Source organism: Oryx dammah, unplaced genomic scaffold (assembly GCF_014754425.2).
Source record: "Oryx dammah isolate SB20612 unplaced genomic scaffold, SCBI_Odam_1.1 HiC_scaffold_13, whole genome shotgun sequence".
In the NCBI taxonomy this organism is placed as follows: Eukaryota; Metazoa; Chordata; class Mammalia; order Artiodactyla; family Bovidae; genus Oryx; species Oryx dammah.
In genome coordinates this window covers 17835172-17859710 of record NW_024070197.1, presented here as the reverse complement: position 1 = coordinate 17859710, position 24539 = coordinate 17835172, and the positions used below count along the sequence as shown (strand labels likewise).

Genomic DNA, 24539 nt, shown 5'->3' with positions numbered 1-24539 from the left:
AAGAGACTCAGGTTCAATCCCTGGGTCAGGAAGATCCCCGGAGAAGGGCATGGCACCCCACTCCGATATTCTCCCTGGGAAAATCCCACGGAGAGAGGAGCCTGGTGGGTTACAGTCCATGAGGTCACAAAGAGTTGGCCATGACTGAGCCACTGAGTTTGCATGCCTCTGTGTGTGTGTGTGTGTGTGTGTGTATATATGTATATGTGTGTATATATATATGTGTGTGTGTCTATATATATATAATATACATAAATATAAAATGTGGTTTTTATGCCTAACGGTTTTATTCACCTTTCCCAATGTTGTGTTCACCTTTTACGAATACCAGAAGATAAGATTTGACTTGTGGGAGGGTCCTTGTCCATACCACATTGCCCTAATCAACATGTCTTTTCTCTCAAGCAGGGCATCTGCTGTCTGAACCAGAAATGATTTTCCATTTTGAACAAGATGTTGTGTGGATGGAAGAAACAATACCAAGAAGCTCTTATTCAGGTGAGTACCAGTCAGCCAGAAGAAAATGCCGTTAATAATCCTATGAATCCACAAAGGGGTGGGTAGCAACTTTAAAAATATGTATTATTTGACTTTTTATGCCAATAATTTAATTGAAAATATTAAATATTTACTTGATTGGACGTTAAAAAAAAAAAAATATATATATATATATTTTTTTTTAAGCATTAAATGCCTAAACTCCAAAATGCCTTTGGAACCAAACTTACCATCATATTGGTTCCTCATTATAACTCTTGACAGAGACTTCCCTGGTGGTCCAGTGGCTAAGACTTTGTGCTCTCAATGCAGGGGGGGCCCAGGTTTAGTCCCTGGTTGGGGAACTGGATCCCACATGCCACAACTAGGAGTTCACATGCCATAACTAAGACCTGATGCAAATAAATAAATATATTAACAACAAATACTTTTGACAGATGTTCACTCCATATTTGTATGAAAGTTCTATTTTTAACTTTTTGATAACTGTGCTTTGACAGCATTAACCCCTTTGTAGCTCATGGAATTTGACTTCGTGTTTCTAGTAACATTAAGTTTCCTTAACTAAGGAAAAGCTCTGACAAACCTAGACAGTGTATTAAAAAGCAAAGATATCACTTTGCTGACAAAGGTCCCTATAGTCAAAGCTATGGTTTTTCCAGTAGTCATGTATGGATGTGAGAGTTGGACGAGATGGAGAGAAGGCCGAGCGCTGAAAAATTGATGCTTTCAAGTTGTGCTGGAGAAGACTCTTGGAAGTCCCTTGGACAGCAAGGAGATCAATCAGTTCTAAAGGAAATCAACCCTGAATATTCATGGGAAGGATGATGGTGAAGCTGAAGCACCAATACTTTGGCCACCTGATGCGAAGAGCTGACTCATTAGAAAAGACCCTGAGGCTGGGGAAGATTGAGGGCAAGAGGAGAAGGGGGTGATAGAGGATGCAATGGTTGGATGGCTCAATGTACATGACTTTGAGCAAACTGTGGGAGATGGTGGAAGGACAGGGAAGCCTGGCATACTGCCAGTCATGGGGTCACAAAGAGCTGGACCCAACTTAGTGACTGAACATCAACTACTATGGAAAAGGTTCTCAATGATCTTCCCCATACCTTTGAAGCAGAAATGGAAGATGTAAAGTAAGAAAAACAGAGACCAGCAGCAGCACTTCTTTATTCAGTGAAGTTTCTTTGCCCGACCACTACTGCCTGAGAGTATTCAGGACCACCGTGCAGCCTTAGACAAAACCACTGCTCACTTTCTTTTTTTCTTTTTCCTTAATATATATATTTTATTTGTTATCTATTTATTGGCTATGTGGGATCTTTGTTGCTATACACTGGCTTTCTCTAGTTGTGGCAGGTGAGGACTACTCTCTAGTAGTGGTGTATAAGCTTCTCACTACAGTTGCTTCTCTGTTGCAGAGCCCAGGCTCTAGGCATGCAAGCCAGTAGTTGCAGCTTGCCAGCTCTAGAGTATGGGCTCAGTGGTTGTGGTGCAAGGGCTTCGTTGTTCTGCAGCACATGGGATCTTCCCAGACCAGGGATCAAACCCATGTCCCCTACACTGCAGGGTTAATTCTTAACCACTGGACCACTAGGGAAGCCCCCCGCTGCTCACTTTCATCATCTAATTTCCTTTGTCCCAGGAGTCAGGGATGAGAATGATGGGATCCTGTCTTGGCCAGTATCTCCAGGAGAAAAACTCTATAACTGTCCCCAGCATGGCCAAGACTTCAGCCAGCTCAGAAACCTTCTAATTCACCAGCAAACCCATATTGGAGAGAAGCCTTCTCCATATGCCGGGTGTGGAAAAGCCTTCAGTGAAAGGACAGCGAACCTTAACCTTCCTGTGCTCCTCCCAGGAGATGAGCCCTACCGATGTATGGAATATTCTGGAGTCTTCCACTCAGGATCTGTTCTGAGAAGGCACAAGAAGGAGCACATGGGAAAGAAGCCTCACACGTGTGAGGAATGTGGAAAGGACTTCAGCCGGAGCTCCAACTTGTCCATCCATCGGCGAGTGCACACAGGCGAGAAGCCCTATAGATGCAGTGTGTGTGGGAAGGACTTCAGCCGCAGCTCCAACCTCTCCATCCACCAGCGCATCCACACAGGTGAGAAACCCTTCAGCTGCCGTGAGTGTGGAAAGGACTTCAGCCGCAGGGCAGCCCTGCAGATCCACCAGAGTGTCCACACGGGAAGGAAGCCGCACGCCTGTGAGGTATGTGACAGGCGCTTCACCTCGCGCTCTGCACTGGCTCGACACCAGCAGGGCCATGCAGGAGACAAGGCCTATCTGTGCGACACATGTGGCCGGGGCTTCAGCCAGAGAGCCAACCTCTACCTGCACCAGCGTGTTCACACGGGAGAGAGGCCATTCCGGTGCGAGGCCTGTGGGAAGTGCTTCAGCTGGAGCAAGGACCTGGGTATCCACCGGAGAGTCCACACGGGTGAGCGGCCCTACAGATGTGCGGCTTGTGGCAGGGACTTCAGGCATCACTCAGCCCTCAAGAGGCACCAGAGGGTGCACACAGGGGAGAAGCCCTACCCCTGTGCTATATGTGGGAAGGGCTTCAGTCAGAGAGTCCACCTGCAGATGCACCAAAAGGTGCACTGACGGGAGAGGCTTCCAGGATTGGGCTCTGCACGTGCAGCTGTCTTCCATGGGCAGGGCCAATGCCAGGGCATAAGTGCTGAGGTGCACAACATGGATCAGGCTTAATGATGTATGGCATTTGTTAGTATTTTTACTGAAAAGAAGGGGCTTCCCAGGTGGCTCAGTGGTAAAGAATCTGCCTGCCAGTGCAGGAGACACAGAAGACGGGTTCGTTCCCTGGGTTGGGAAGATGCCCTGGAGTAGGCAATGGCAACCCACTCCAGTATTCTTGCCTAGACAATCCTATGGACAGAGGAGCCTGGCAGGCTGCAACTCGCTAAAGATGGACTCGACTGAGTGACTGAGCATGCTCTCATATATAAAAGAGGACACATCAACAGCACTTAGATAGATGGAGAAATAGTGAAAGAACACTTCCCGCCCTCCCAGAAGATCTTTGTGTGCTCCTTTCCACTCACTGCCCCACAAAGGGAATCACTAACCTGACTTCTAAAACTATAGATTGATTTTGCAAGTTCTAGAATATCATATAATTGAAAGTACACAATATGTAATCTTTCATATAGGACTTGATTCACTCAGTGTTTGCATCCATGTTGTTGCATGTATTTAGAAGTTCATTTATATTATTACCGAGTAGTATTCCATTGTATGAATGAACCAGAGTTTGTCTATTCACCTATTGATGGACATTTACATTTGGACTATTTCTAGGTTTTCCAGGTTTTGATTGTTATGAATAAAGCTGCTGTGAGCATTTGGGTACATATCATTGTGTGGTCATAAACTTTAATTCCTCCTGGGTATATACTTAGGAATAGAATTGATGGGTATTTTAAAACTTTTAAAAGACTGGGCTTAGAAAATTTCAAACAAATACAGAAATAGAACAGTAACAAATACTCATGTCCCCATCATCTAGCTTCAGTAATCAAGTCATGATGAATTTTGTTTCCTCTCTTCCACCCTGAAATAGTTTACAAGCAAATCCTATTCCAGGATATTTTGTCATCTTTATATCTTCAAAAAATAAAGACTTGTTTAAATTTTTTTCCAAAGACTCACTCTACATAAAACTTTTTTTTTTTAATTAAGGTAAAATTCAGACAAGAAAAAATTCACCATTTTAACCATTTCAAAGTATATTATTCAATAATTTTTAATACATTCACAGCACTCTTGCCTGGAAAATCCCATGGACGGAGGAGCCTGGTGGGCTGCAGTCCATGGGGTCGCTGAGAGTTGGACACGACTCAGTGACTTCACTTTCACTTTTCACTTTCATGCATTGGAGAAGGAAATGGCAATCCACTCCAGTGTTCTTGCCTGAGAATCCCAGGGACGGCGGAGCCTGGTGGGCTGCTGTCTATGGGGTAGTACAGAGTCGGACACGACTGAAGCGACTTAGCAGCAGCAGCAGCAGGGTTGTATAACCATCACCACTATCTGATTCCAGAATAATTTCATCAGGCCAAAAAGAAACCCGGTTACTATTAAGCAGTCATTCCTCATGCTCCCCTTCCCCCAGCATCTGGCAACCACTAATCTACTTTCTATTTCTATAGATTTGCCTGTTCTGGACATTTCATATAAAAGGAATCAGTCAATATGTGCGCTTTTATGTCTTGGCTTCTTTCATTTAAAATAATGTTTTCAAGGTTCATTTATGTTGCAACATATATTACTACTTCATTCCTTTTTATCGCAAAACAATATTTCATTGTATGAATATACAATATTTTAAGATTTATTCTTTTTTTGTTGTTGTTTTACTTGACTGCACTGGGTCTTAGTTGTGCCACTCAGGATCTTCAATCTTCCTTGTAGCATGTGGGATCTTTAGTTGTGGCATGCAATATATTTAAGAGAAAACCACTTCATGTTGTCTAATGTTCATTTTTTGTTTTTGATAATTGTACTATGGTTATTTCTGATGCTAACATTTAGGGAAAGATGCCAACACACAGAAACTCTCTGTACTATTTTTGCAACATCCAGGGTACCTTGTAGTAAAAACTTGAATACTGGACTTCCCTGATGGACCAGTGGTTAAGAATCCACCGGCCAATGCAGGGGACATGGGTTCACTTCCTGGTCTGGGAAGATCCCACAGGCTGTGGGACAACTAAGATTGTGTGCCACAGCTATAGAGCCCTTACGCTAGAGCCCATGCTCCACAACAAGAGAAGCTACCACTGTGAGAAGCCCATATACCGCAACCAGGGAGTAGCTCCTGCTCACCGCAACTAGAGAAAGCCTGCATGCAGCATCAAAGACCTGACACAGCCAAAAAATAAATAAAGGTTCTATAAAAAAATTTTTTAATTGGTTACTTATAAAACCAAGGGGTGGAAGTAATAAAGCAAATAGGACAGACTGTTAGAATGAGCCTAATTACACAGAGATGTGAGAGGTTATTACTTCTTTAAAAACGGTCAGCAAAATAATTTGGAAATAAAAAATGATATCACTGAAATAAAAACAGTATAGTAAGTGGGCTGGATGGAACAGTAAACAGTTTAAGTTGAACTTGTTGAACAAGAAAATAGATCTGAGGAATTTGCCGGATACAGTGGAAATGGCAAGTATTAAACAACAGCTGAAGGTCGTGGACGAATCTGAAGATCTACTGTATTCTCATCTCACAGAATTTCTAGAAGAAAAGAACAGCCAACAAGAAGGGGAGGAAAACATGGTCTCTATTCGCATTGCAGACAAATGGTCCAAGGGGCCACAAACAGTCCTGAGTGTCATGTGTTGGCAGCTGTGGTAGAAATGGACACCCTCATGGGTGGCTTCTGGGATAGGATGTTTACAGACAGTCTCAGTGCCCATTAAAAGTTGAAACTCACAGGCTCTTTGGTGAGTATTTCCAACTTAGAACTATAGTCACGCATCACATAAATGAACAAAGGTAAACATTTTTTAAATGCTCAGTACAGCATTGCAATGAAAACAAAGCATTGAAAATAATTTAAATATCCACCAGTACAGGAGTGGATAGATAATGGCTCATTTTTACTATGAAACAGCATGAGGCTTAAAACCAGAAATATCTGTAATATTTTTGTGTATCAAGATGGGAAAATTCCTAAGAGATAATGTTAACTAATCAAACCAGGTATAAAACAGTATGTATAATTTATGTACATAAAATAAAACTACCTATTCTATAAATATTGTATACTATTAAGTAAGATTATTAACAGTTCAGTTGGTCAGTCATGTCCAACTCTTTGTGACCTCATGGACTTCAGCATGCCAGGTTTCCCTGTCTGTCACCAACTCCCAGAGAGAGCCTACTCAAACTCATGTTCATTGCATCAGTAATGCCATCCAACCATCTCATTCTCTATCGTCCCCTTCTCCTCCTGCCTTCAATCTTGCCCAGCATCAGGGTCTTTTCCAATGAGTCAGTTCTTCACATCAGGTGGCCAAAGTATTGGAGTTTCAGCTTCAGCATCTGTCCTTCCAATGAATATTCAGGACTGGTCTCCTCTAGGATGGACTGGTTGGATCTCCTTGCAGTCCAAGGGACTCTCAAGAGCCTTCTCCAACACCACAGTTCAAAAGGATCAATTCTTCGGGGCTCATCTTTCTTTATAGTCCAAGTCTCACATCCATACATGACTACTGGAAAACCATAGCTTTAACTAGACAGACCTTTGTTGGTAAAGTAATGTCTCTGCTTTTTAATATGCCATCTAGGTTGGTTATAGCTTTTCTTCCAAGGAGCAAGCATCTTTTAATTTCATGGCTGCAGTCACCATCTGCGGTGATTCTGGAGCCCCCCAAAATAAAGTCTGTCACTGTTTCCATTGTTTCCCCATCTATTTGCCATGAAGTGATGGAAGCAGATGCCATGATCTTAGTTTTCTGAATGTTAAATTTTAAGCCTACTTTTTCACTCTCTTTCACTTTCATCAAGGGGCTGTTTAGTTCTTCTTTGCTTTCTGCTGTAAGTGTAGTGTCTGCATATCTGAGGTTATTGATATTTCTTCCAGCAGTCTTGATTCCAGCTTGTGCTTCATCCACCCCAACATTTCACATGATATACTCTGCATATAAGTTAAATAAGCAGAGTGACAATATACAGCCATGATGTACTCCTTTCCTGATTTGGAACCAGTCTGTTGTATTAACATATACACACTATCATATCTAAAATAGATAGCCAAGAAGGACCTACTGTATAGCACAGGGAATATACTCTTTTGTAATGACCTATAAGGGAAAATAATCTGAGAAAGAATATATATAATACAAATATATATTTATAACTGAGTCACTGTGCTGTACACTTGAAACATGGCGTTGTAAATCAACTATGTATTCATGCTCAGTTGCTCAGTCTTGTCCAACTCTTGCAGCCACATGGCCTGTAGCCCATCAGGCTCCTCTGTCCATGGGAAAATCAAATATGCTTCATTAAAAAAAACAAAAACAAATAAGACCAACACTAAAAAATGTACACACAAGTAACAATTACTTAGACAATGTAATAAATAATCACAATATAAGTCATTATAAAGCTAAGTAAAAACTTAGAATAGGTCTGAGATTAGGTCTTAGAATACAGCCTCAGAATAGGTCTTAAAAAAAAATTACAGAAGATCTATTTGAATAAATGTTTAAGATTTTACTGAAAGACATAAATGGTCTGAATGAAAGGAAACAAATACCATAGTTCCTGATAGGTGGATTTAATGTTAAAAGTGTCTGTTCTTTCTAAAATAATCTATAAATTCTAGGCCATTTCAATCAGAATCCCAGAATCATTTCTTCAGTGGAATTTGACTAGCTCATTCTGATACTCATTTGGAAGACAAAATGGGCCTGCAGAGCCAGAAAAATTTTGGACGATAATTATATAATGGAAGGACTTGCCCTACCAGAAGTCAAATTGTCTGCAGAACTTCACAGTGGTATTGGAATGTTAACAAACATGGAAGAGAGAGAGAAAAGGTGACTCTAGTAAATTGTGTTTGGACAACTGTTTATCCATCTGGGAAAAAAATCGTTACACCTCTACCTTGTGCTCAGTTGCTTCAGTCATGTCCAGTTCTTTGCGATGCTATGGACTGTAGATCACCAGGCTCTACTAACCGTGAGATTCTCCATGCAAGAATACTGGAGTGGGTTGCCATTTCCTTTTCCAGGGGATCTTCCTGACCCAGGGATCAAACCAGGGTCTCCTGCATTGCAGGAGGATTCTTTACTGTCTGAGCATATACATAAGATATACATAAGGATAAACCTAAGGAAGTTAATTAATTGATTTTGAAACTCTATACAACAATTGTAAAGGAGATAAAAAATGTATGGATTAAAATAGAACAAAAACATATTCTAGTTAAAATCCTGTTTTCCCCATCTTCTGGTGTGGGGTTCTGTACTGAAGAATGGCAAGGTTTTTACCCCTATTTTCTGCATATTACTATACTATAATAATATTATTTGGGGAACAGTCTCCTAGTGGAAGAATGGGGTTCTAGACTCAGTGGGTAGGGGTTAAATCAAGGGGCCTGATGGGTCTCTGGGGAGGCCAAAAAAAAAAATGCAGGAAGGCCAACGTCCACTTTGAAATAAAAAAATTTAAATACCCACACAAAGAGGAGTTTACTGAAATGAAAGCAGTCGGTTGTTGTTGCCTATAAATGCAGCGTTGTGCTCAGACCTGAGGTGAACTGTGGAACACTGAAATGGCTGTCACTTGAATTAAATGCAGTGTCTGCTGCCAGCCGACTCTGTAGTAATTGCTGGTTAAAAATGTGCAACCTGCCCCTGGGTTCAGTTTTGCAAAGGGGCCCTTCACTGAAAGCATCTGTTTGATCTCTTGCATTAATATCTCCACTGTCCTTTCCTTCATTTTATTCCTTCTGATTTATTAGCCCATTGATGAGACCAGCTGTACGCAAAATCGAGTCTCATTGTTAACAGGGTCTTAGCACTTGGAAAATGCTGGAGGGTCTCCAGCGTCAAATGTAAATTTCAGAGAAGGAGCAGCCCACAGCGTGAAGGGTTGACTGTCAAGTCAGACTTGGGTGTCCAGCACAAGAATTCTGGTGCAGAGATCCGCAGAAGAGCTTTTGTTAACGTTTATAGGCACATACCGTCCCAAAGAAAAAATCAGTGCAAGAAGGCAGTGTGGCTGTCTAAGGAGGCCTTTCAAATAGCTGACAAAATAAGAGAAGTGAAAGGCAAAGGAGAAAGGGAAAGATATATTCAACTGAATGTAGAGTTCCAGAGAATAGTGAGGAGAGATAAGAAAGCCTTCTTATGTGAACAATGCAAAGAAATAGAGGGAAACAATAGAGTGAGAAAGACTAGAGGTCTGTTTAAGAAAATTGGAGATACCAAGGGAACATTTCATGCAAGGATGGGCACAATAAAGGACAGAAACGGTATGGACCTAACAGAAGCAGAAAACATTAAGAAGAGGTTTCAGGGATACACAGAACTATACAAAAATGGTCTTAATGACCCAGGTCACCATGATGGTGTGGTCACTCACCTGAGCCAGACATCCTGGAGTGTGAAGTCAAGTGTGCCTTAGGAAGCATTACTATGAACAAAGCTAGATGGAATTCCAGCTGAACTATTTAAAATCCTAAAAGCTGTTGCTGTCAAAGTTCTGTACCCAGCATGTCAGCAAATTTGGAAAACTCAGCAGTGGCCACAGGACTGGAAAAGGTCAGTTTTCATTCCAGTCCCAAAGTAGGGCAATGCCAAAGAATGTTCAAACTACGGTAGAAGTGCGCTCATTTCACATGCTAGCAAGGTAATGCTCAAAGTCCTCCAAGCTAGGCTTCAGCAGTACATGAACTGAGAACTTCCAGATGTACAAGCTGGGTTTAAAAAAGGCAGAGGACCCAGGGACCAAATTGCCAACATTCATTGGATCACAGAGAAAGCAAGGGAATTCCAGAAAAACATCTGCTTCCTTGACTATGCTAAAGCCTTTGACTGTGTGGATTACAACAAACTGGAAAATTCTTAAAAGAGATGTGTATACAAGACCACCTTATCTATCTCCTGAGAAACCTGTAAGAGGGTCAAGAAGCAACCATTAGAACTGGGCATGGAACGACAGACTGATTCACAATTGGGAAAGGAGTACTGCAAGGCTGCCTGCCGTCCACGGAGTGGCAAGGAGTCGAACAGTGTCAGCGAAACCTACTCTCCCTTGCACTTCCGTTGACGTAGAGCGCCGTCTATACTTGAAGGTACCTGCTTTCTTGCAGCCTTTGTGTTGCCTGGAAACCGTATCCTAGCAATAACAGTCGATCGTGTTTCCCATTGGCTACCGTTCCCTGAAGCCCTCCCTCACAAGGTGCCCAGACGAGAGCAGGGCCAATCCTGGCTGACTGCGCTAAACGTGAGTTGGAAGCTGTGGGTAATCCTGGCAAGGGGCTACCGAACGTGGGAGGAAGGAGGCTGGCGGGCAGGGGGACCATCCCCAGGGTCCTTCTGGGGAATCGGCTCTCACGGGGGAACTGGGGACTCTGGCTGGGAACACTATTTACCACGAAGTGGTGAATTTCGAGCTATGTCCAAGCCCTTCCCGTTTCAAACGGCACTTGGTGGGGGCCCAAGCCCTTTGGACAGATCCACGTGGTTTCCTAGCTTCCAATTCGCAGGGACTCGGATTAAAAGTAAAATCGGGAGGTTTTTCAGCTCACTTGAGTAAAGCACCCTTTTGTTCTTCCGCAGGTGTCTTCTGTTGCAGAACACCCTGGGAGGGGGTGATGGTGGTGGCAGGGGGTTTGGGGGTGGGGTGGGGGAATGGGAGGGTTAGCCGACGGGTTCAGGTTTATTAAATAAAATAAATGCCTAATTAAGAGTGTGTTAGTACTCTGTGTATGTAGCTCCTCAACATTTAAACAATCCTATTCTTGCTAGTTGTATTATTTAGTGGGATATCTTCTAATAAGTGGCTTTGGGATGTTGTTGTTGATAAGACAAATTTTTCGTTTTGGTTGTCCTAACAAGTTTTTAGGTTTCATAAAACCTTGCTTAATTTGAGAAGTTGCTGTGAAAGTCCCAGAAAGTTACTTTGGACGTTTTTTCTTTTAAAGGAAAATACATTTCTGATTTTGATATCTTATTATTAGTAATGACACCCAGTTTCTTTAAAATTTTATTTTTTGGCAGATATATAGAGAATGGCTTTGACAGTCAGATGAAGGTTTGAGGATTTTTGTTGTTTAAAAAACGTAATCCTGTAAAAAACAAGGTGCTACTGTATAGCACAGGGAACTATATTCAATATCCTGAGATAAACCATAGTAGAAAAGAATATAAAGAATGTATATGTACATACATACATACATATACATATATATATGTTTAGGTCCCTCCTGTTTCAAACTGAACTTGCTTGGCGGGTGCCCAAACACTTTGGACAGGTCCACATGGTTTCCTAGCTTCCAACTGGCAGTGACTCGGTATTAAAAGTAAAAACAGGAGGTTTGCAGCCCACTTGGGTAAAGCACCCTTTTGTTTTTCTGCAGTGTTAGTGTTAGTTGCTCAGTTGTTTCTGACTCTTTGCGACCCCATGCACTGTAGCCTGCCAGGCTCCTCTGTCCATGGTATTCTCTAGGCAAGAATACTGGAGTAGGTAGTCATTCCCTTCTCCAGGGGATCTTCCTAACCCAGGGATCAAACTCAGGTCTCCTGAATTGCAGGCAGGATTCTTTTACTGTCAGAGCCACCAGGAAAGCTGATGTGTATGTGTGTGTGTACATATATATATATATATTTATATATATATACAACATAATCACTTTGCTGTAGAACAGAACTCAACAAAACATTATAAATCAACTATACTGCAATAAAAAATGCATCCCTGGTTTTGATTCTTTTAATAATGGTAATAAAGCTCTTTTAAGACATTACTTGGTAGATCCCTTATTTTCATGGGATTTCATACACTTGGATGAGCGACCTCATGTGAGTTTTAAGTCCCTAACTTCATAAAGTATAAAGATTTGGGGGCTTTATAAAGTCGCCCTTACCCTCTTCACAGGCCTTGTCCTTAATTCTCAGTATCCCTCAGTTCCTGACATTGTACCTAAATTTAAATGGAGTTTTTGTTAGTTATGTGAGAGTTGTAGAAATATCTAGCACTCAACCACTGTCTCTCCCTGGTATTTCTTCACATACTGAATCCATTACTCAAATAGATGTCCCTTTTCCTGGATCTCTGGAAATCGTAATTGGACAGCCTTCTGACCTCCCTGCTGAGTTATTGTTCTTTCTCTCTCTTCTCTCTTTTCTTGTCCAAACTTGAGTTAGTGACCTCGGCTCCTTTATGATCAGCCTTTTGATGCCTTTGGCTCCCTCTAACTCAGGAGTCCTTATTCCCAGTTCCATGAGCCAACTCTGGATTCCTACTTATCCCTAGTTCCATGAACCAAGTTTTAGAGGACCATGAGAAAACCCCATCTTAATGTTCATCTATGACAAACCTAGACAGTGTATAAAGAAGCAGAGACTTAACTTAGCCAACAAAGGTCCATCTAATCAAAGCTATGGTTTTTCGAGCAGTCATGTATGGACCTGAGAGTTGGACTATAAAGAAGGCTGAGTGCAGAAGAATTAATGCTTTTGAACTGTGATGTTGGAGAAGACTCTTGAGAGTCCCTTGGACTGTAAGGAGATCAAACCAGTCAATCCTAAAGGAAATCAATCTTGAGTATTCATTGGAAGGACTGATGCTGAAGCTGAAGCTTGAATACTTCGGCCACCTGATGTGAAGACCTAAATCACTTGAAAAGATCCTGATGCTGGGAAAAATTGAAGGCAAGTGGAGAAGGGGATGACAGAGGACGGAATGGTTGGATGGCATCATCGAGAAAATGGACATGAGTTTCAGCAAACTCCAGGAGATGGTGATGGACAGGGAAGCCTGGCATGCTGCAGTCCATAGGGTTGCAAAGAGTCAGACACAACTGAGCAACTGAACAACAACTGAAATGGAGTGTCCCTTCCATCCTGAATGTAGGCCATCTGGGTATGGGGCTTTGTTAGCAGTGGAATCCATAGCAGTTTTCATGGCATGATACAACATCTGTACATAGGCTTGATAGTTGTCCCTGCTTCCCTATGACAGCCTGCCACTCAGTGTTGTTGTTCAGTTGCTAAGTTGTTCCCAACTCTTTGTGACCCCATGGACTGCAACATGCCAGTTTTCCCTGTCCTCCACTATCTCCCTGAGTTTGCTCAAATTCATGTCCATTGAGTTGGTGATGCCATCCAACCATCACCCTCCATAGCTCCCTTCACCTTTTGCCTTCAATCTTGCCCAGGATCAGGGTCTTTTCCAGTGAGTTGGCTCTTCACATCAGGTGGCCAGAGCATTGGAGCTTTAGCTTCAGCATCAGTTCAGTTTAGTTGCTCTGTCACTCAGCTTCAGCATCAATCCTTACAATGAATATTCAGGACTGATTTCCTTTAGGATGGACTGGTTGAATCTCCTTGCAGTCCAAGGGACTCTCAAGAGTCTTCTCCAACATCACAGTTTAAAAGCATCAATTCTTTTTTATGGTCTTCTTTATGGTCTAATTCTCACATCCATACATGACTACTGGAAAAATAATATCTTTCACTATATGGATGTTGGCAAAGTGATGTCCCTGCTTTTTAACACATTATCTAGGTTTGTCATAGCTTTCCTTTCAAGGAACAAGCATCTCTTAATTTCATGGCTGCAGTTACCATCTGCAGTGATTTTGGAGCCCAAGAAAATCTGTCACTGTTTCCACTTTTCCCCCTTCTATTTGCTGTGAAGTAACAGGACAAGATGCCATGATCTTAGCTTTTTGAATGTTGAGTTTTAAGTCAGCTTTTTCACTCTGTTGTTGCTCATGTATTAAAGTGTTAAAGTGGCTGGTCCAGGGGACTATGTTGCATAAGAAATTTCACCCAAATTTGTGCCGCAAGCAAAATATTATGCTCATGGGTTTTGTAGGGATAAAGAATTAAGACAAGACACAAGTGTGGCCAGCTTTTCTCAGTTCCACAATGTCTGTGGCCCTCTCAGCAAAGAAGACTCAACAGCTAGCAGCTGGAACCGTCTGGATATTCATTCCCTCATATCTGGTGCCTAGGCTGGAATGTTTGGAAGCCTGGGCTCAGCTGGGACTGTCCCACTGGAGTGCTTATGTTTGACTTTTCCCTATGGCCTTGGTGTCCCCAGAGCCTGGCAGTCTCAGGGTAGTCAGACTTATTACATGGCACAGGGCTCCAAAGGTGAGTGTTGCAGTGATTGATCAAGGTGGAAGCTGCATGGTCTTTTATGAAAGCCTTGTAAGTTACATAGAATCACTGCTGTACTCTGTTAGTTTCAAACAACAGATCCACTCAAGATCAAGGAAACAGGTTGTGGACCCTACCTCTTAATGGAAGGAGTGTCAAGAAATGTGCAGCCATTAAAAAGAAACACTGCTAAATTGATAAGTCTTTTAATATATCCCCTCAAAATTGTGATAGATGCATTTCTATGTAGTTGCTTGAAATCCTACGAATTTCATGTCATGCATTTTATAGCATTATTCTGAAAAGGATTCAAGGACTTTCTCAGATGTCAAAGGGAGTGCTCAGACATAGAAGGGGCTCAGGCTTCTTCCCTGGGGTGCACAGTTTCTTCCCTGGTTTGTTGGTCAGGGCAGGACTTTTTGTTTTTTTTTTTTTGTAATATTTATTTGACTATGCTGGGTCTTGGTTGTGGCATGTGGGATCTATAACCAGGGATGGAACCCTGGTCCCCTCCATTGGGAACACAGAGTCTTAGCCAGTGGACCACCAGGGAAGTCCCCAGGACTTTCTAATTTGCCTTGGACTCAGCAGTGGTTTAGAAATTGATCTGTGATTTTTTTTTTTTTTTTTGTCTAATTTCCTTCTTTGTTTTCACACCTCAATAGAGGTTAGGAGGTTCTTTTCCAGCCCTGTTCTTCTGTATTGGATACATTTGAGGGCAAACTTCCTTCTAAGCTAGTCTTTGGACTCATTTTTCTTGTTTTGTCAAATGGCATTTTCATCCTCATATTATGTTACATGTTTTCTTCTTTGACCATTCATCACTTTTAAAGTATGTTTACTTTCCTGAGTTTTCATTTTCTTATTTTTCTTCTGTCATGTCTAGCTCACAGAGGAACCATCAACCAAAAGAATAACTTGAGAGATGTGGAGAAATACTTCTTTGCACTTATCACCAAATGATGTTGATTTTCACTTATTGAGCATTAGGCACAGGCCTGGGAGGCCAATGGCCTCATTTAAATCCCAAATCCAGTCTTTATTACCTGTCTGACCTTGAACGTACCAATGAACCTCTCTGTGGCTTTAATTCATTGTGGGGGAAATGGCAATCCAGAGGTTGCTGACTGCCAGGTTTACACTAACGACCCAGGAGAAGTGCCTGGCCTTCATCTGTTCCTTTACTGCTCCAACCTTTACCCTGTTAATTGAAGAATGCTGTTATGAACACTTGCTGGAGGTGTGGCTGGCATTTTATTCTCCATACAGTTTACAGAAAAGCTCCTTCACATTTTTAGCTTTTCCCCCTGCTTTCTGTCATTTGTAAACCACCTCACTCAACATGGTGTAATTTTTTTTTAAACTATTTATTTATTTGACTGTGTCGGATCCTAGCTGTGGCATGCAGGATCTTCACTGCGTCATGAGGGATCTTGCATTGAAGTGCACAGACTCTCCAGTAGTGGCACACGGGCTCCAGAGTGTGCGGGCTCAGTAGTTGTCACAGGTGGGCTTAGTTGCTCCGCGGCCTGTGGGATCTTAGTTCCCTGACCTGAGATCGAACCCATGTCCCCTGCATTGCAAAGCTGATTCTTAACCACTGGACCACCAGGAAAGTCCCTGGTGTGGTCTTAATTGTATGTGTTTGCACAGATTCAGTTTTTGCTTATGTGTCTCCTCCAAGCCTGATGCCCACCCCTGACTTCTACCAGTGGAGTTTCTCAAGACCTACTCCCCAGTTGATCCTTAGAGTCTCCTACCTACCTCTGCCCACCAACAGTAACTTTATTGCTTAAACATTTCATGTTGGGCATCTCTTCCTGACTTTGTATTAAATTATATTGGGTTATTGTTCTCTGTGTATCTGTGCTGTGCTATATACTTCATGGAGGCAGGTAAGCCTGGTAAGAATTTGCCTTCTGCTCCTGAAGGAGGCTCATGAGTTGCTGTTGAACAGAGGGCAGAGACTGGACGGTTGTTACTTAAATTTTCCCCTCAGAAGGCTGAGGCTGAACCTTTTCAGGCAAATCTTGGTTTTTTATTCTTTCAGGTCAGAATTTTGGATGCATCTTTCTAGAGGTTGAAGAGGTAAGTCTAAGCTTTCAACATTCACCCTGAGAAAGCCCCGGGAAGTGACTTGAACCAAGTTTGGAGTGGCAAAACTGGATAGTAGGAAAGTAAATATAACAGAGAAGGGAAAGAGAAAAGACCCTCAGAAATCAAGGCAAAAGAGGTAGTCAAGAATCTGCCCGCCAATGCAGGGGACACTGGTTCTATCCCCAATCTGGGAAGATTCCACATGCCTTGGAGCAGCAAAGCTCGTGAGCCACATGAGCCCTCTTGCCTAGAGCTAATACTGCATAACAAGAGAAGCCACCACAAGGAGAAGCTGAGCACCACAAGGAAGACACCGCACAACTGAAAACAAGTAAATGCATAAAATCAAGGCAATTAAAATGCATAAAAATCAAGGCAAAAATTCCAAAGTGTCTCTTTCTCCATGTAATTGCTGGAATGTGGATTCCTTCCCTCTTCCCCCTCCTCTCCCCCCAAAAGACAAGAGGCCACAGATTGCAATACCAGTGAGGGACAGAGGAGCTCTGGGCATGAGAATTTGATCCCTCATTCAAATGCACACCCAGATACATGTGTGTCACCTCTTGATGTTACCCCACGGGATAAGTGCTTCTCCAGACCTAGCATATTTCGGTTGAGACATCCAGTCTGTGTGGTACCTGATAGAACGGAAGGTGTTGTGTGGGTGGCTGTCTGATTGATCGCTAGTCTTGCCTCTGGACTCAAGTTCCCACATGTGTGGATTTAAGCACTGGTTTTCTTGAGGAGAGGATGCTGCTCATTTTCTTTATCTCCTCTTGCGGGGCTGTTTCCTGTGTTTATTGACTCTTCATATGTGCCCTTACTTGCTAATGTTATCCATACTGTCCTGTCTATGCATAGGATGGGAAAGGCTCCATACTCGACTCTGGTTTTTCATCCAATGTTAAGTCCTGAATATACCCTCCAGGGGTATGTCATCTTCCTTCCACAACTAGCGTGATCTTCATGTATCCACCTCTCCAAGGACTGTTTCTTTAAAGTGATTTTATGCACAAACTCCACATGTTCTTCCTGTCTTCTGCATCCCCATAAGCAGCTCCCCCTGCTCTCATCTAATTGTTTCTTCCCTCTCTCATATCCTGCTGCTGCTGCTGCTGCTGCTAAGTTGCTTCAGTCATGTCCGACTCTATGCGACCCCTCAGATGGCAGCCCACCAGGCTCCCCTGTCCCTGGGATTCTCCAGGTAAGAATGCTGGAGTGGGTTGCCATTTCCTTCTCCAATGCATGAAAGTGAAAAGTGGAAGTGAAGTCACTCAGTCGTGTCTGACTCTTCACGACCCCATGGACTGCAGCCTACCAGGCTCCTCCATCCATGGGATTTTCCAGGCAAGAGTACTGGAGTGGGGTGCCATTGCCTTCTCCCTCTCATATCCTATTTTGTTGGTTTTCTGATCTGAAAGTTGACTGCTAGCGTCTTGGTTTTCTGCCTTAATTTCTAAGTCATAGATTACTTTTGGGCTAAAAAGTTTCCCTCTAACCACTGTTTCGGTCATCATCATTCATTGGAAACTAAATTTGTAATAATTTGACTCATCAGTGATTTAATTTTTTTAATATTAATTTGGGTTCATCAGATCTCAGTTGTGGCATAAGGGATCTTTCATTGCAGTGCAAGCACTCTAGTTGTGGCACTCGGGTTCAGTAGTTTCAGCACTCCACCATAGTTGCTCCAGGCCATGTGCGATCTTAGTTCCCTGACCAGGGATCGAACTGGCATTAGAAGGTGGATTCTTAACCAGGGGACCACCAGGGAAGTCCCTCATCAGTGATTTAGACTAGCCCCTCCTCCCCAGTTCTGGAGTTTTGTTCTTCCCTTTTGTGATCATTTTTATCCAAAGTTTTGACCTTACTGAAAGTAGAACTTAAGTTTTTGCCTTTTTTATTTGGCACTGAGGTAATTCATTCCACAAGTTTCAATCTGAAGTATTTCACTATTGTTTCTTCCAATGATTTTGTAGATTGCAGGTCAGTTTCTCATTTGACTCATCAGTAACACTGTAGTTTGTATAGCTTTTCGTTTCAAAGAATATTTTTTCACTTTTTTCCTTTTTAACTGATTTTTAGCTGACGTTAATTTTAACCAGTTATGTTCCCTAAATAGGCATGACTAGATTTTTTCCCATTGTTTATAATTTAAAGGGATTTTCACATCTCTGAGCTTCAGAACCCAGAGAGGAATGTGGGAAGTGGGACTCCTCAAAGCACAGAGATTAAATCTCAAAGCTCTGAGATTTATTAAGTAAACTCAGGTCCAGAGTTAAAGGGTTTTGTACCCCCAATTCCAATGTGTGGGGATTTTTTTCCCTCCACATATCTAAGCCATTCTGAGACACCAGGTAAGTATCCTACAATTCAACTCAATTCTGACACTGTCTACCCAGAGATAGCATCAGATTCCACAGGTTATGGGCTCAGTCCTACAAGACTGTTCCCCACTCCCCCAACCCAAGATACCAGTCATAAGTCCAGGTTTTCACCTGGGCTTCTAACCAACAGGCTATAGATTGGAGGCCCCAAAGGCCCCCTCCTTGTTTAATTTGTTGGAGTGGCTCAGAGAATGTCATTTTACTTACTAGAGAACCAGTTTATCATAAAAGATTACAACTCAGTAACAGCCAGATGGAAGAGATGCATAGGCCAAGGTATGGGGAAGGGGTGCAGAGCTTTCATGTTCTCAGAACACGTGCTTCTCCTGAATCTCTACCAACTTGGAAGCTCTCGAAACCCCATCCTTTGCAGATTTTGCTGTTATTGTTTAGTCACTAAGTCGTGTCTGATTCTCTTGAGACTCATGGACTGTAGCCTGCCTGGCCTCTCTCCATGGGATTTCCACGTAAGAATACTGGAGTGGGTTGCCATTTTCTTCTCCAGGGGATTTTCCCAACCCAGGGATCAAACCCAGGTTTCCCACACTTCGGGCAGATGCTTTACTGTCTGCCACCAGAGAAACCCTTATAAGGATCTGGATTATCTCAGGATCCCACCTCCACAGCTCCCCTTCCCCTTCTAGCCCTTCTCTGACACTTTTCAGTCCCTCCATTTCATTTGTGCTCCTCTCTGTGCCATGCCTAACTCTGGGGCCCCTTGAGTTCTTTTATAAGCATTCCACATTTATCGACATGAAATCCATGGGGAGGGCTGTCAAGAACTGGAATAGGGTGCTGGGCTGATCCTCCATTCTGAATTCCTATGCACTGGGGGAGGCTGATATTAGCATGCAGGCCTTGTTTTTTTTACTTCTTCAGACAAAGAGATACTGAAGAAGGTTCTGAAGTAGAGTGTTAAGATTTAAGAGTAATCTTTGAATATTTGCACCACGAGGTCTAGGAAGTCCCTTTAGGGTGGTACTTTGAGTGGAATGGTTACTAGGAAATTGCGGATGTTAAGGAAGTCAGGAAAGTAAAGGTCACTCAAAATTCAACAATTTAGGCTAAGAAGGGTAGAGCAGAGTGACCCTAAATTCCTAAGACTCACTGTTCTGGAGTGTGTCCTAAAGGACTGGCTACTTAAAGCCCAGAAGTCAAGCCCTCACCTCTGCTCAAAACTACAGGCCAGTAGGTGCCAATGAAGTTCACTGAGCGTCCGATCTATTTATGCCTTTCCTTAATGTGGGAATTTTGAGTACAGAATTTAAGGAAGCACCAAAACCAGTCAGTAAACAAGACAAATATTTTACTGTTATCTTAAAAATGATGATGAACAAAATCCACCCGCCCCGCACCCCCCCAACTATGATGAACAAAACTGTCAAACTATGCCTACTTTTCACCCCTCACGCCCTCACCATCACCACCACCACCACCACCAGCTCGGGAAGTTTCCTCCGAACAGTATCTGTCCCAGGGATTTCTGGATCGAGCTCTTTGCCCAAATTCAGACTCTCCACTTCTCAAAATCTCGGGCACACTAGACCAGAGGCACTCCCACTGCCATTCTGTGAGCTGGCCCAACCCAATCCTGCTCTCTCCAAAAACAGCCCTGTCTATAGCGGCGCACCCTCCCACCGTCGGGGCCGCAAAGCCGGTGTCGCTCCTGTCTGGGAGTCCCAATGGAGTATCACCCCGCAGCCCTATCCCCCAAGTACTTTACTCCGAGCAGCTCCCACACCCACTCGGCTCAGGCCCAGCCCGTGACGACCCTGGTTTCAGCTCCGGGAAGCGGACACCGGCAGAGGCTTGAGTAGGGGAACTTGGATCCCCACATCGCTGAAAGGTCAGCGTGCACAGTCTGGCCAGCTGGCTGCAGGACCGCCTTTGCTAGAATCCTCGGGTGTGTCCAAGCCGGTGTGTAGATCTCATTGACCCTCAGTGGAGGAACTTGTGAACCCCACAGTCCGGGCACCTTAACAACGGGCTCCTAACGTCGGCTGTGTAAGAAGAGGCACAAACGGCCGCGGCACCTTACGTGGGAGGGACCTACGCCTCCCTCTTCTCTATCCCAAGATTACCCTCCCGGGAACCCTCCGCGGCCACTTCCGCCGTCCCTTCCGCTCGCCCCTTAGCGTGTGGAATTGACGTAGCAGGAACAGTTCCGGGTGGTGGATCCCGCCCATTAGGTGTGTTGGTAGCCGTCGGTATTTCCCACACCCCTGCTCTTGGTTCCCGAGCTTCATCCTCAGGATTGGCAGCGTGCACCCCGAGTTCCGTGAGTGCCCCACAGTCACGGCCTCGTCCATTCAGGACGTTCCTCTGCTTGTCACTGTTTTACTCACGAGGGCACAGGCTGCGTCTGAACTCGGGAGCTCTCATGTAGGCACCTCAAGACCATCCATTTTCCTTTCATTCCAACCCACAGGGATAGAGACAAACCCTTACTCTGCTGCTAGGGGACATGGGTTTCACTCTCTGGCCAGAGCTGGGGCTGAACTTGAGAGGCTCGGTCACTCTCGGCCCTTTCTCCAGGGCGCTGGATGGGAATGGGTTTGTGCTGGTGATTTCTGTGACACTCCCAACCCTCAGTAGTGAGCCTCTGGAGCAGACCCAGCCTACACGTGGGAAGGGTTTTCCAACTAGACGTGCTCTCATTTCTCTTCACATCCTCAGATTTGCCTTCTGAGATTTGCCCTTCTTTAGGGAGAGCACTCAGGAGATCCAGGAAAATGACCACGGAGCTCCTGAAAGCCAAAAAAGAGGTGAGAATATGTGTAAAATTGCATCTTGGCTGTCGAGAGAATGGATACATTTCCTTTTCTTGCTTTGGAGGCTGCCTTATTGGTAGTTGGGCAAAGCTCACTTTCTGGGTCCTGGAGAAGTGGCTTATTCATACATGGAGTCCCTCAACATTTCTTTCTGCCCCATCCATGTTTCAGTCATTTTCTAATTAAGTTAATTGTGAACAGCTCACATGGGGCATAAATTAAAAAACAGGGATGAAACCTCTGTTCCTAAAGGAGTACCTGGCACGCATGATATGTTTGGTGCGTGACCTTAAATAAATTAATTTGAAGGAACTAAGTCACAAGGGAGTTTCTGTTGTTTGTTTTGATATGTTATTTGGGGGCATATCATTAACCACATTTCAGGGGGGTTGGGAGGAATTCCAGGTATTCTAACATACATGACATCTGAATCCCACAAAACAGCTTAAGAAAATCCACAGTAGAATGTTAATTATCACCACCTGAGAGGATAAATTAGGCTTTGTAACAAATGAGTTGGATTGGTAGGCACACGATGTTACTAATTCTTAGCATTTTCTCAGTTGATTCTGTTGAACAAATTTGCTGAATGTATACTGTTTACAGAAACTAGATAGACTACATTCAATGATAGATAAAATACAGCCTGCACTTCTATGAGTCTTCCATTTTATTTTTAGATTTTTTTACGTTGGGATTTGGTTTAATTTTACACATACACACGGATGGGGCTTCCCAGGTGGCACAGTGATAAAAGAATCCACCTGTCAACACAGAAGACAGGAGACATGGGTTCATTTCCTGGGTTGGGAAGATCTCCTGGAGGAGAAAATGGTAAATCACTCCAGTATTCTTGCCTGGAAAATTCCATGGACAGAAGAGCCTGGCAAGATATAGTCCATGGAATTGCAAAGAGTTGGATGGGACTGAGTGACCGAGCATACATGCACACGCACATTTTGACAAATCTTAATGACAAGATCCTATTGTTTTAAAGCTACTGACGGTGTATCTACTCAGACCCATTTTCTTTCTTTCTTTTTTTAAGGTTTATTTATTTTTGGCTGCACTGGTTCTTCGTTACTGCGAGAACTTTCTCTGCTTGCAGTGAGCGGGGCTGCTCTTTCTTGCGATATATGAGCTTCTCATTGCAGTAGCTTCTCTTGTTGCAGAGCATAGGCTCTAGGGTGCATAGGCTTTGGAGTTGTGGTGCAAGGGCTTAGTTGCCACTCGGCATGTGGGATCTTCCCGGAGTAGGAATCGAACCTGTGTCCCTCGGATTGGGAGGTGGATCCTTAACCACTGGACCACCAGGGAAAACTGCAGACCCATTTTCTAATAGGTGAAGGAACAGCCAGAATTTATCCCACTGAAAGTGATTTCTGTAATAGTGCTTTGAATGAATGATCCTATTGACTGTTTCCCAACTGAGGGAAACATTTAACTTGTTCCCAGTGTTTAAACTGTTGCAGATAATGCTTCTGTGATCAACTTTGTGCATGAGATTCTTTTATAGATTGGTATTTATCCTCAAAAATATGACAAGGTGAAGAGAAATAAATATTTTAAAGCAGTGACCACTCATGGCAGTTGGAGCTTTCTAACCCCGCCTGTTCTAAAACATTTGATCTTATCAATTATCTCTTCTTTGTTTGAGATTCCCTTTTCCCATCACGTTTTGCTTTACATGTTGCACTTTTTTTTTGTTTTTGTTACACTGTGCAGTGTTACATTCTCAGGATAGACCTGCTAGTATAGATCTTTTTCTTCTCTCATGTGAGTGTTCACCATAATGTCCCGATTTGTTTCCCCATGTTGATATGTTCCTTTGTTACTCATTGTATCTGTAATCCTCATTCCCCTTGAACATGAAAGTTATATCAGTGTTCTGTTCAGTTTGGTGTGTCATAACAGTGTCTTAGATATTCAGGGCAGTCGTCACTTCAAATGTATTCTGTTTCTGACATCATGTTCTAATTATTCATTCTGAAAGCATGTTTACTGACACCAAAGTGGAATATACATATACATCATATACATCTTTAATTTAGATAAATTCACTTTTTAGGCACTTGGCTGGAAAAAAAGAAAAAAATAACTTTCAAGTCATTCAGATGACTCTATCCTTTATCATCTAATGACTTCATGCCTGAAAGTGAGAAATGGGAAGACTGAATCTGTTGCTCTCGAAATCTGTCTCCTTGATCCAGGAAATCCTGCCTGTCCTTTAAGATCTTATTGCCCTCTCATGACACTGTCTCTGATCTCTCTATCCTACAGTGACCTCTCTCTCTTGAGATTCCTCTGACGTGGTGATTCGCAACCATGACTATTCTTAGGAGCTCTTAAAAGTATAAAAGTCATATCCCTAAAGAGTCTGATTTTATTGATTTGCAGTGGGACCATGCTGGGGGCACTTGATATTACAATCAGTTGTTCAATTACTCAGTTGTGTCTGACTCTTTGCAACCCCGTGGACTGCATGCAGCACACCGGGCTTCTCTGTCCTTCACTATCTCCCAGAGTTTGCTTAAACTCATGTCTATTGTGTTGATGATGCCATCCAACCATCTCATCCTCTGTTGTCCCTTTTTCTTCCTGCCCTCAATCTTTCCCAGCATCAGGATCTTTTGCAGTGAGTCAGCTCTTTGGATCAGAGGCCAAAGTATTGGTGCTTCAGCTTCAGCATCAGTCCTTCCAATGAATATTCAGGGTTGATTTCCTTTAGGATTGACTGGTTTGATCTGCTTGCTGTCCAAGGGACTCTCAAGAATCTTTTCCAGGACCTCCCTGGTGGTCCAGTGGCTTAAGAATCTGCCTGCCAGTGCAGGGGATATAGGTTTGATCCCTAGTCTGGGAAGATTCCACATGCCTGAGCACCACAGCTACAGAAGTCTGAGTGTCT

The 24539-nt window shown here is 43.2% G+C and overlaps 1 protein-coding gene across 1 annotated transcript in view; it reads left to right on the top strand.

The window, feature by feature from the left end:
- LOC120872609 (zinc finger protein 383-like) overlaps positions 1-3309 on the top strand; it is a 261148-nt gene extending 257839 nt beyond the window's left edge. Inside the window, 1 exon segment of the mRNA XM_040253116.1 lies at positions 2411-3309. Within this exon segment, the coding sequence (XP_040109050.1) occupies positions 2411-3222 (812 nt within the window). The 3' untranslated portion in view covers positions 3223-3309.
- The last annotated feature ends 21230 nt before the right edge of the window (positions 3310-24539 follow it).